The sequence below is a fragment of the Crassostrea angulata genome, chromosome 4, assembly GCF_025612915.1.
Source record: "Crassostrea angulata isolate pt1a10 chromosome 4, ASM2561291v2, whole genome shotgun sequence".
NCBI classification, from domain to species: domain Eukaryota; kingdom Metazoa; phylum Mollusca; class Bivalvia; order Ostreida; family Ostreidae; genus Magallana; species Magallana angulata.
In genome coordinates, this window is record NC_069114.1 from 1,316,653 (window position 1) to 1,330,265 (window position 13,613).

General features: G+C 39.0%; 1 protein-coding gene across 1 annotated transcript in view; it reads right to left on the reverse strand.

Moving 5' to 3' along the window:
• LOC128179569 (protein bunched, class 2/F/G isoform-like) overlaps positions 1 to 11,807 on the reverse strand; it is a 37,841-nt gene extending 26,034 nt beyond the window's left edge. Inside the window, exon 1 of the mRNA XM_052847010.1 lies at positions 10,129 to 11,807. Coding sequence (XP_052702970.1) covers positions 10,129 to 11,585 — 1,457 coding nt within the window. The 5' untranslated portion in view covers positions 11,586 to 11,807. The remainder of the gene's footprint in view (positions 1 to 10,128) is intronic.
• Positions 11,808 to 13,613: the final 1,806 nt, after the last annotated feature.

Genomic DNA, 13,613 nt, shown 5'->3' on the forward strand with positions numbered 1-13,613 from the left:
TAACTTGAATATCCAAAACTGACAGGAAAGGGAAGGGGTGGGGTGGGGTGGAGTGGGGGGGGGGGGGGGGCATTGAGGGGTTACTGATCTTTTAGTGTTGCATAAACTGTACAAAATATAAAGAAGCTCTGAAATCTGAATGGTTTTCAGACCTGAGATGGAGAGTAGGGGTACATATTTTTAAGGGGATGGATGGGGGTCAGCAATCTTTGATCTTTGAGTGAGGCATTCAGTTTTCAATTTAAAAACGGAGTTGTCTGAATGAGACAGATTTTCTGTGATGCGGGGTATCTGTAGAACAATGTAGGTCCCTGTCAAACACTGCCTAAATGTTTATATCTACAGCCAATCACATCTCAGCATGGGTCATCATGCTTGAATTAGAACTGCATTAATTATATTTATAAAATTTGTGCTCACAAGGACTACTCTAAGGGAGTATCTAATACTGTTAATTTACCCCTTCAATGTGATTATACCATAATTTAGGCCCAGCTAGCCTGGTATTTTCATGAGCTACAGGGGGGGGGGGGGGGGGGGGTAAACACCATCATGAATATTACAACAGCAGTAAGCAGTTCAATAGACCTAACACCAAAGGGAGATGAAAATAGAGCAAAAAATATCAAAGTCCAAAGGGCTGCAACTCTGCTAAAATCAGGCCAACTTACTCGATATATGAACTTGATCTGCACGCCATCTGGGTGAAGTGAAGTGATGCGAACTAGACAAGTACTAAAACACGGTCAGCTCAGAAGTACTAAAACACGGTCAGCTCAAAAGTACTGAAACACAGAAGTACTGAAACACGGTCAGCTCAGAAGTACTGAATCACTGTGACCTCATATCCAACAGCAGTCTGCCCAGGTCATCAATTTCATTATGCTGAGGTCAGCTGTATATAGAGACTTCAAGTGTCTTTCAGTCACTTGCTGACTCTACAAATCTTTTTGTTTAAGTCATTCACAAAAATTGTAACACAGTTTGGTCTCATCAGGAACTAATATCTACAGAACAAAATGACATCACCACAAAGCAATCACTTTGGACAATAATCCATGGAAACAATCATCCACTACCCCAATTAATTTCACAATTCGCAGGGATCCAACGAGATCAGGTTGTAGCAGACTAGCAGTTATGTCCCCCTAATGACCTTGTAACCATTGTAAAGACACAGGAGTGAACTTCGTATTAGAGGGCTGGTAATTTTCTATCAAGATGAATGGCTCCCCATTTAAACTCATTAATTCCTTACAAAATGTCACTGGAATAATTTACACAGTCTGCTCCACAAGTATTTAACAATCATAATGTACTCTATGTTAAGATGTCTCTAAGTTTTCTGTCTGATAGCATCTTCTTGCGTGTTTATCTCTTAAGACTCTACAACATGAACGGTGCAATGAAAACATAATTCACATGAAAAACAAGGTTGTGCCCCTCCCCCCCTTCCACAAAAATGAAAACAAAATACCAGCATCTTCAGCATCAGGAGAATCATGCATGACTTGGACCAAAATTATTTGTGGTATGCACATTATCAACATTCAAGCTCTCAGTTTTATCCTTATCATACACCAGTAACATCCACAGAATTCATCAAATCTCAGCAGTGGATGGGTGCTGATTCCTGTAGGACAATCAAATGAACACCTTTACAACCCCTCCCCTTTCCTTGTCTGGTATTATTCTGTATTAAAAGCTCATTAAAAAAATCATTATAATACAAATTATTCATCTCCAACTTGTTTGGGAGAAAAAAACATCCATGAGGATTTTGGGGTGGGGGTTCAGGGGTGAGTCTTTAGGACTATTGTCTTTTTTAAAGTGCATTAAGATATCTTAGCTCTCTCAGCATGTTCAAATGTGAAGAAACTTCCGACTGTATTGTTAAGTAGGCCCCTCTCTCTCTTTAAGAGGAAAGCCCTAAATCAGTGTTGTTTGCTGGCAATCAGTGTCTCTCTACAACCAGAGAACAATAAGTGGCACAGATTGGTTTCTGTCAGACATGATGCAGTCACTGTGCCCCAGACAGACCCAGTGTGGTGATGTTGAAACAGAGAATCATCAAGTATAAACGCCATGTATAGTTACTGCCCCTACCAGGTACCTTGTTTACTGGGAGTTCCATTAATGCCATATACATAGTAACCCCCCTACCCTGTATTGTTATCTTGTTTACTGGGAGTTCCATGAACCAGAGTACTGTAAACGTACTACATTTGGCTGTGTATTCTATTTAGTGCTTTTGGCGTAATGCAAATTCCGCTAAATCAAGTACATCGCTAAATGCCATGCATGTATGTATAAGAATAGTCGCATTCAAGAATACGCTAATTCAAATCTACGCCAACTTGTTCAAAAACCAATTTCCACAAAATATCGCACACAACAAATATAATACTTTTACAGTATCATCTATTAGTATCATCCAATAGTAACTTCTTCTATCATGTAGACTGGGTCTTACATAATCTAAAGTATAGTCAACCAAAAACCAACCCCTCATGTAATGAACATACTGGGTCCACAATGAATACTGCCAGGTCGAGTATCTATTGCCCAGTAGTAACTCCTATCAGATATATAATACATGGGTCCTACATGAATGGCTCATTCACCTAATTAGACAAGCATGAATACCAACATAAATAGGGTTTGGTGAAATGAGTAAATTTCAATGTTGCTAGCCATATCAGGAGAGATACTCATCAAGGAAATATATCTCGTGTCAAGCGTTTCTTATTGACTATGTTCATTCATAAACTATCATTCCCCAATCCCAACCCAATCCCAAACATTTCTTAAAGGTGCAAATTAGTTCACTTGTTGTGTAATTTTGTATTTGAAATTTACCTTGAATTGATTTTGATCTGTAAAACTTTACATGTTCACTTTTTGCACAATGATATATCAATGGCCTTCTTTCGACAAATAGTCAACTAAACAAGGTGTATGGGGTGTATGAACTCATTATAATTGGTGGTGTTTTAGTCCTAGAACAAAATCAGACAACAACAAAAACAACCTGGAAAAGTTTCTAAAACCAACAGCATCTTAAGGGGGCGGATAGACAACAAGTTAACCATCAGATCTGGTTAAATTTTAAGATACAATTTTTCAAGCTATAAACACTTACATAGTAAAAGAAAATAATGAATAGTATAGTTTGAAAATTCTACAAAAACAACCGCCACCATTCAACCTTGCTGAAAAAAGGGTTATCTGACTTGGCCCGGCTACCACTTCCTGTCCCAGTAAATATGTCGGTTACTTGGTCACCGCTTCTGTTGTTTGTAACAGGAACAGTTTGATACCAAGTCCTTCCTGTTCATTGTTTGTTGGTAACTGAAGGAGTAAGGATTAGACAGACTATGGGAGTAAGGTGGGGAGACTAATAAGTGGTGTTAATTAAAAGTCAGTAGACAACAAAAGTAGCTGTGATTGAGAGTCTATAGCAGTAAAGTGGGGACACTAATTGGTAGTGTTAATTAAAAGCTGTCTCAGTCAGTAGGCAGCAAAAGTAGTAGTGATAAAAAGTCCATAGGAGTAAAGGGGGAGACTAATGGTGGCGTCTAGTCAGTAGTCAACAAAAGCAGTGGTGATAGAGAGTCTACAGGAGTAAAGTGTGGAGAATAACAGTGGCGTTAAAAGCTGTCTAAGTCAGTAGGCAATAAAAGCAGAGGTGATAGAGGGTCTATGAGAGTAAAGTGGGGAGACTAATAGTGGCTTCTCGTCAGTAGTCAACAAAAGCAGTGGTGATAGAGAGCCTATCAAGAGAGTAAAGTGGGGAGACTAATAGTGGCTTCTAGTCATTAGTCAACAAAAGCAGTGGTGATAGAGGGTCTATGAGAGTAAAGTGGGGAGACTAATAGTGGCTTCTCGTCAGTAGTCAACAAAAGCAGTGGTGATAGAGAGCCTATCAAGAGAGTAAAGTGGGGAGACTAATAGTGGCTTCTAGTCATTAGTCAACAAAAGCAGTGGTGATAGAGAGTCTATGAGAGTAAAGTGGGGAGACTAATAGTGGCTTCTAGTCAGTAGTCAACGAAAGCAGTGGTGATAGAGAGCCTATCATGAGAGTAAGGATGTGGCTGGTGGAGTAGAGAGTAATTTGGGGAGTTAGAAGCTGACTATTTTTAGTCAGTAAGAAATCAAAGTGGTAGTAAGAGAGATTGCCTAGGGATTGGGATATGAATAGTCAATCATCTGCAGGTAAATTTGTAGTTTTAAGAGACATACTTAGGTAGTATGAACAGAATTAGCGTTAAGAGAACTCAGTTGTTGGGAAGTAGGAATCTGACTATGCAGTAGTCAGCTTTGGTGACAGAAAAAGTGGTAGAGAGAGTGACTAATGGAGTTGAAATCAGACTAGTCAGATGTCAGTAGAGAACAGAAGAAGAAGTGGTAGAGAATGATTAAAGGTGGTCACTAGTCAGAAGGGGACAGATATTAGATGGAACAATTTGATACCAAGTCCTTCCTGTTATTGTATTGTTTGTTACGGAAAAAGTAGTGATAGCGAGACTATAGGAGTAAGGACACAACTAGACTAGTTGGGATTCCAGTTTGGGGAATAGGAATCTGACTAATCACTAGCTATTATAAGTGATAGATAATTGTAGTACAAAATGTAGTAGATACTAACTAGGTATGTTAAAGACTGACTGATGTTTGCAGTGATTACGAGACTGACTAAGGATGTTAGGGTCTTGTTAATAATCTGCATTCAGTAGTTAACAGAAGTTATAAGCCGTAGAAAAATAGATTTAATAATAGGGAAGAAATCTGACACCTAATGTATGTGCCCACAAAATTTATACTATGTAATGTTTTTCAAATGCATAAAACTCTCACTGTTTTAAAGCTGTTTAATCTTGTGACATGAACTCCTTTCTCTAAGATAGACTAGTGGTACAAATAAATTTATCTTAGTTTTAAGGAAGTCCTGTCCACAACGACAAAGGGGCGCTGAAGTATTCCTGACAACAGGATTCACAGGAATTCTTCCTTTTTTGCTCCATTATAATCATTAGCATAACTTTGATCCTATTGTTTATCTTAGAGCAGCTCCCCACAACTCAACCACCGGCAGCAGACACATTACAGACTGACAGACAGCTCTCTTGTTTCCCCAGATTCCTCACCGCATAGCTCCATATCACAGCACTGGGTGGGCGAGGAGAATGACAAAACCCAGTGTGCTTGTGTGTGTGGGAGCTTGGTTGGTAGGATGTTGGCTTCGGGGAGGGGGGTTGTTTGGTTGGTAGGAAGGTTGGGGGGGGGGGAGGTAGAGGAGGTCAGGGAGGGGGTTGATTAGTTGGTTGGCAGGAGGAGCTCAGGAAGGGGGAGATGGTGTTAGGAGGGTAAAGGGGTGGACGGGAAAAGGGGTTCTGTTGCTCTGTTGCTGTCAATCAATTTGGTAAAGAAACACTTTAGCGATGGGGACCATTGGGGTGAACACACTTAATCTTGTAGTCTACTTATCGTTTTGTCTATAAATCCTTCATAGCTGGCTGGGTGGGGGGTGGGGGGTGGGGGGGGGGGGGGGGTGGTGATGTTGTTTATTGTCTAGGTAAGTATTACTTTATATATGCACACCAGTCCTCTCCTTGTGTGCTGCTTGTGTCAGGCAGATAAACATAACCAGTACTGACTCACCCCTGGGGCCGCACCTCTCCACCTCTCACAGGACTGGCTAAAAGACTCAGTGGGACAATGACCATATACACCCTGTTCCTGTAATACTAGGGGGACAGATTCAGATTTATCACGGGCTGACCCAGTTTTACCCAGGTATAGACCACAGAACACTTATCGTTTGTGTCAGGTGCCACACACAAAACGAGTTATCAAGTACAAACACCTAGGTCTTCTCTCATTTTTTTTTTAACGGTGATGACATGTGCCTTAAACTGTCATGTTTAAAGAGAGAGATTTTGTTTTATAACCATTCAAAGCTTGTGTTGGTTACAGTCTATTCAAAATCATTAATACTTCTGCCACTTCTACCAACCAATAATTTACAGGTCCTCAAACAAAAACTCATGTTTGTTCCCTTTGGAAACAATTCCCTTTTCGGAAATACTGTATCGTAGATTCCTTATTTTGAACAGGTACCTAATTCTGGGATTAAATCACGAGAACACCAAACTTTTCATACAATTTCATTTAGAATAAATCTGTTACAAAAATAAACCAAGATTTAAGAATCCTAAAGATGTACGTCTTGCAATTTTATGCGAATATTAATTCCTCATGTTGAATTAGGCATTTACAAAATTTTTGCATGGAACTAAGATTTATATATGAATCTAAATTGTTGTCAAAGAATGGTGTCGATATCTAGGTATATCTATAGGGAGATAATAACTGTTACTGTATAACGTACCTCTTCCTCGTGAGAGACTCAGAATGTGTAAGACATGACTTCGACACAAATGGTAGAGACACAGATTTGGAGACGGTGAATCAGCCCATGCTTGCAGGAGATGCTAATTTATGTCCTAAATAATTGGCAATTGCTGTATACATATATTTAATTCTAAACTTTGGTTTCTGATATAATATTATAATATATCAATCTTGCACTTTTACATCTTGTTATAATGAATTCATGTCTGTCTTTTTTTGTTTTATTATTAGTGGGGGTCCCATAAATAGCAACGCATGAAGTTACGCAACTTTACAGCTGATCAGAGCTTTATGAAGAATCACGGATATGCTAGTAATGCTACAATACATTATTCTCACCAGAAATGTTTCCCCACATTACATTAGTTCTTTATGAACTTCTAATCTGGTGCACCAATAACATAATGCAAACTCTGATGTATCACCTGCAGGAAGAAGACATAACTTGTAATGTAAAGTAGAATATATGTGAGAGGTTTCTGTTCAAAAGAGCATATCATAATGCATATTCACTTTAAACATAGACTACTAACTACAGGTACATTGTAAACATCATAAGAGCTCCCTAAACATCTTGAAATTCTTCAAATTAAAATCAAGTAGCACTGCACTCTATAATATCATGCAGAAAATAAAGTCTTTAGCGGATTTATATTATTATAACAAATATTAAAAAATGGAGCCAGGAATTAACCTAGGTTTTGGGGAAAACTACCTTCTCTGGAGAGATTTGGAAAATCATCCAGGGGTCAGAACCCTGCTGGACTGGGAGGGGGGAGGGGGGGGGGGGGCAGAGGCCTGAAGCCACCTGGCTGAAATTGAATTTAGGGGGATGATATTATGAACTGTGAACTATGTCATTCTTATTAAATGGAGTAAATGTCCAAAAAAAGATCATTTTCCATGCGAATAGAAACAGGTCATAAATTTTTACGGTTGGTCAACCCCATTCAGATTACCAGGGGTCCCCCCTCCACTGAGAATCAATGTAGGTTAGGTCAGTGACATACTGAGAGAAACCCCCCAACAATTCATTACAACCAGTGCCAGCAACTTGGTACTACAAGTCAATACTATCGCCAACACCAGTTCCTACGATTAGTACTATTCAGCAGTACAGGTTCCCGTTGCTCTAAATCACAAACCAATACCATTGTAATCAATATCGGACCCAATCAGGCACTGGCTTGGAATTCTAAGTGTCAATTCCAGTTACAGTGGTTCACCTGACCTGACCCCGTTGTACTCTTGTTTAAGGGCAGCATGCAAAAAACCCATGCAAACAAGACTTGGCTATTGTGTAGATATTCTTATAGGTCCAACCTACAGCTGCTTAGGAGGCCAAACACAAGGGGGGAAAAAATCCCAGCATTTTAAACTCCCCGTCTGGGTGGTTAAAGGAATGTAGCTTTTTGATTTTGAATCAAAATAGGTCAGAACCACTGGTCCCTGTCCACAGAACAGTGGATCTTTTTACCATGAACACTCTGTGTGTAAGAGACAGGCCTAAATCAACAGACCGTGTCAACGGACGGGGAATCATTCTGCTGGTAAAATTTCACTTCACAAACCATGGACTTTACATATAGCAATAAGCTTGAATTATCTTTGATTTATATGTAAAATACACACAATTCAAAATTGGAAAACAAACTTTTAAGCATCAAATCCATTAAATACATGAAAATATATGCATCCTTTCTCCAGAGTTAAATTAATTAATTTTAAGTTGTAGATAATCAAATACAGACAAAGATTCTGCAATTGCTATCTGAAAGTATCTTACGACCCCCCCCCCCCCCCCCCCCCATCTCAAACAACACCACAATCATTTATTGAGTCAGATCTAATTATAGATAAGTGGTGTGCTCATCTATATGGAGAAAATCTACATCACATTTGCATGATGACTGAATTCTTATATAACATTACTCCAATACAAGCTCAAAAATTAGTTTTTGACATTTTGTAGGAAATTTCACTTGGGAGATTATTCTTGGAAGTCATCCACCCCTAATATCAGTTTAAGCTTAGTAAGGTTCAGAGTAAACGTACAATGCGGTAGATACAAGATAATGTATGAACAGGACCCTGAACAACCAATGAAAATGACCTGCTCTTCCACGAATGACCATCACTACCCCATATCATCGTCGCAAGCCACAGGACTGTGGAAATAGAAAGGACACAAACCCTGTAGGGTGAAGGTTCCATAGATGGACAATGAACAGATACACAAACTACAACACATACTCTATTACCATGTTTGCTGTATGAAAGTTCAGAACTCAAACAAGTTCCTATGCATTGATACTTTGCCAGTGTTCAAAACCAAGCATTTTGATTTCATGAACATAGGTTTGGAACTGGCAGTTGTTTTCACTTAAATACTGTCTCTAGCAAAGAAACAAAACATTAAACTTGATAACCTTAATTTAAAGAATCAAATAATTATTCTGAAATTGCATATGTAATTGTTGCTGGAACGCATGCGAATGGACACTCTTAGCTCTTAGACAGAGTCACAGACAGACAGGTGGACAGAAAACAACAATGTTACCGAGGTTACCGAGGTTATACTATACAAGTCAACTCAAAGGCCACTAGGAAATACATGTAACATCACTAACATGTGTTAATGTATTGTTACATCATTTGATATTCTCCATTGGTGAATATGTATTATTAATGTTAAATAATTTCTCATCCAACATGTCCGATGTATTCATTTATTATGTACAGCAATGCATTCAACTGTACAATATTTGAAACAGAAGGAGCAGATTTTGTAATAGCTAGGTGTCATGTTCGGGACCACCACTAATCTACAGACTATTATACAGACGGTACCATACACCCCCCCCCCCCCCCCTCACCCTATCCCCAACCTCCGGATTTTACATAAACAATATTTTATTACAATTTACTTCATTTTTTGAATATATCTTTACATTGTTAATGTTAATATCAAATTAGATGTAATTAATAAAGCCTCAGTAATCCTGTGCTATGACCTGTTGAGATCTGAACATGGTGACTGACACCAATACACTACTGACGTTAGACTCGGTAGCTCCCAGCCTGCACTTTCTTATCAATGACCACTGAGTCCTACAGCGTGTGTGAACTCAGGGCATCCTGTATGTGACCACCTATCCTGTTACTGGTCTACTCCATCAACAACCATGGTAAACAAGCAAACATAAACAACATACACAACCCCAGTACACTACGTCACTGGTGACATTCCTGCTGCTTATACTCAACTTATTGGATAGATAGAGCATACATTCAAAACATAATACATTATAATTTGTCAAATAATCTAAATGACTTCTTATGGCATTAATTTAAGGTCAGTGGCTCCTTGCTGTAGTCTACAACAGATGCTTTAAGGCACCACCTTTGAAGAATTGTCTGTCTTCGACCACTTGACGAGAAGTACCCTACTAAAGATATTCTCATTAACTTTTTTTCTTTTTTCATTTTTCAAAATAAATACAGATTTTTGCATACCACTTTTTTTATTTAATAAGATAAGCTTTCAAATTATTTACAAAACACATTAACACATCAAATCACATGTCTGAGGACAGATAAATTTATTAAAGGTGGTCCAAGCACTTGCCACTGACCTCCCCCCCCCCCCCCCCAAAAAAAAACCCACACATGCCAGGGTTTGTGTACACCTATGTAAAATCAAAGGTGACTCACCTCTCTGCGTCTTCTTTGGTTGGACTAGCAATGCTGCCTACAGCTTCAGCCACAGCAGACTCGGTCAGTATTGGGGTCAGGGAGGGGTTCCCCAGCTCCTCACCCTCCCTCTGGCTCTGTGGGTCTGTGGGGACGCCCTCTGATATGTTTTCACTGGCTTTGGCAACTTGATCCGTTTGAGACTGACTAGCTGACATGTTGATGGGTAAATTACTGGGTACTACATTTGGACTTTCAGACACTTTGACCTCCTGGTATTCCCCGGGGGAATGAATTTGACTCGTGGGCGCTATTTGGGGAACACTGTATACATCATTACTGGGGTTCAGAGAAGTCTGTGGGTGAATGTTTGTCGGTTGTTGAGTATAGTCTTTGTCACCACCGGCAGAGACATTAATGCTGTTTGGAAGGGAGGTTATCACAGGGGCATTAGAATTGTGTATGTGCCCATGGTGTCCATTCTGTATGGCTTGTACTGACACTGACTGTTGCTGAGCGGGACCCTGACTTACACTCACTACCGACTGGTTTGTAGGGGCAAAGTTGGAGGCCCCTGTAACACTTATGTTCATGGCATTTATATAGGATTGCAAAGTTGCTTGATCACTCATTGTTGGTACACCATATAAAAGTTTGTGCATCTGATTCATGTTAGGATTGGAGGGATTCGGATGCATTCCGTACGAGTGAGCGAGATTAATCGACGACTGCGGCATTTGCGTACCGTCGCTCCAAACTAACTGACCCGTCTGTGTCATGTGGACATTGACGGGATTCTGATTCATAACTAGTCCAGTGGGTTGATTCTGTAGCACTTCATTCAACTGATCGTTCACTTGATTCAACGTGTGACCAGTATGTAGTGGATTTTTGGAAGGGTCGTCCTGACCATAATCATAGTGAACAGAACTGCACGCACTCGAGTTGCCAGAATTGGTTTTCTCCTTGTCCTTAAAACTGATTTTTGTGTCGCTTCCTTCGGACACGGCGGGGGTGTCCAGAGAGTCACGACACGTCCATCGCCCCCTGCGAAACGGTTCCTTGGTCTCTACCTTGACAACCTTAAACCTTGTGACAGTGTGCTCCTTGGGCTCTTTCCCTGCCTCAAGCTCAGCTTCTGTTGAGAAATTATTGTCCTCTAGGGGACTCTGTTCCCCCACATCCTCATACTTTGACCCATCCAGAATTTCAGAACTCGCGTCCTCCGTGTGACTCTCCACGGTCTCATCCAAATCCTCTAACGAGTCCCCATCCAGTTCCCCAATCGGGGCCTCGCTACTTCCACCTCGGTTCTTGGTGATACTTGTGATCTTAAATGTCTTCTTTTTGTGAACTCCGTCCGAGACAACCTTACTTGTAGCCACCACTACTTTAACGTCGGTCTCAGTGTGCTCGTTAACTGGAGTATTCGTATGGTTATCCACTGTCACGGCCATTTTATCAGAATTGGATGCCATTTTTCAGACTTCAAACCCGTGCAAAAGACAGTTCTCTCTCGTTAAATTGAGTACCCCATGACAGACACAGTCTCTGATATAATTTTTCCATTGTTATATTTGTCACGAAAATTGTTTTGAATCCATAAGTATAACTCCCCGATTCTTATCACATAAAACAAGTTGTATGTCTACACCTCACCTTCTTCAACGACGGCGGCCATGAGCAGCTACGAATGATGGGAAGTGACGTCACACGAAAACTAACCTAGAAAAATTCATTCATGACCTCATTTGACACTAATTTGTGGGTAGTCGTGTACATACGTACATTGTCGTAACTACTTACTGAATTAAAATGTATTTGAAAAATTATTTTTATGAAAATATGAAACTTCAATATTATGAACACGTGTTCTTTTATAATGAAAGTACGGTCGTGACTGGAAGTCGTTATGATCATTTCTTCTTGACATCCTTGCTATATCCAAGGTTAATAATTCGCACAGATCCTAAGTGGGCTGATGGGAGGGGGCTGCTATTAATTCCCTTAGCTTCGATTTCACTGTTGGTCTTCTTATTTTCACTTCCATTAGTCATACTTGCTTCTAAAATAAAAAAAAAATGGGGGGGGGGGGCTTCATTTTTTTATTTTGTAAAAAGAAAAATGTCTGCTGCGAGAAAGAGTGGGAGAGGGGACCTTGAATATGGATTTATATTTAGATTATCAAGATAAAATGACTACCGTTAATCAGTGTTAATCTTACAAAATCTTAATCAGATCTTAATATCCACCGTTATACTTGCCATCATTGGTGGATAGAATCAAGGATGTATATATATTGTATTACAGATAATTTATTACCAGGTATTATCAGGGACGTATATACTAACTATATAATACTATACTAGGCTATTGAGATATACAAAACTTATCAAATTTGTTATAACATAGTAGTATTTTTTTTATACGAAGTTAAACACTCAATAACCCTACAACAAATTACTAAATGTTATAACAACTTATAACAGATTACTGTGCTAGCTGTGCTATGGTTAGTTAATAAAAGTAAAAATAATACTGATGTCCTATAAGTTTCGGTAATTTACCGACTTCATGTTTTGCCGGTGTATTAAAAAAATCAAACATATATAAACTTGTTTTTTCCCGCCCAATTTGTTAAGAAATTTTTTTTGGATTATTGTATTGTTTATTAATAAATCAACATCTGGAAAACTCACCTGTAGACATGCAAGACAGTTGATAAAACGTATTACTTACATATACTATATATCAGAGACAATTTGTCCTACAGATAAACGTTCATATGTCATTTATATCAACATCTTCGCTAGCCAAGGGTTTCTGATCCGCACCGGTGCGGATCAGAAACCCTTGGCTAGCGAAGATGCGGATCAGAAACCCTTGGCTAGCGAAGATGTTATATCAACAGTTACGCAATATGTACATGTATTATAAGCTAATAAAATCTACCCCACATCAATGAAAGTAATGATGGAGTTTATAGCTGTTTGTAATTTTTTTTTTTTTTAATTATACACTGTCCAAAGATATTATCGATTCATTATTCTCGATTTTGCTTAATTACTAGATATTTATAAATACTCGAGGGTTCAAACGATCCTAATTCAAAAATATGAAAAATGTCCAAGATTTCTTATTTGAAACGCCTCCGTTAGCTTATCAGGTTTCAATAAACGGCTAAAAAATGTGATGTCTAGGGGTACTTTGTATTGCAACAGACCCGGATGACAACGTTAAAAAATACATGTACAGATGTCAAAAAAAGATGTCAAACATCACCCATTATAAATCTCCGTAAGAAATTTAATTGTTTTGCGTTCATGTGAATTTTTCCGGGTGGAAAATGATAACGTGCGAATGAATATATCTTGGAAATTTTCCATTTCATGTATATTTCAATTGCACTTCCTTCACAGGTATGTGTATTTTTAATAAAAATCGCCCAAATGTGCTGCAAAAATATCTTGGAACAGACTACAGTAGCGCTAGCTGATCTCTAATTA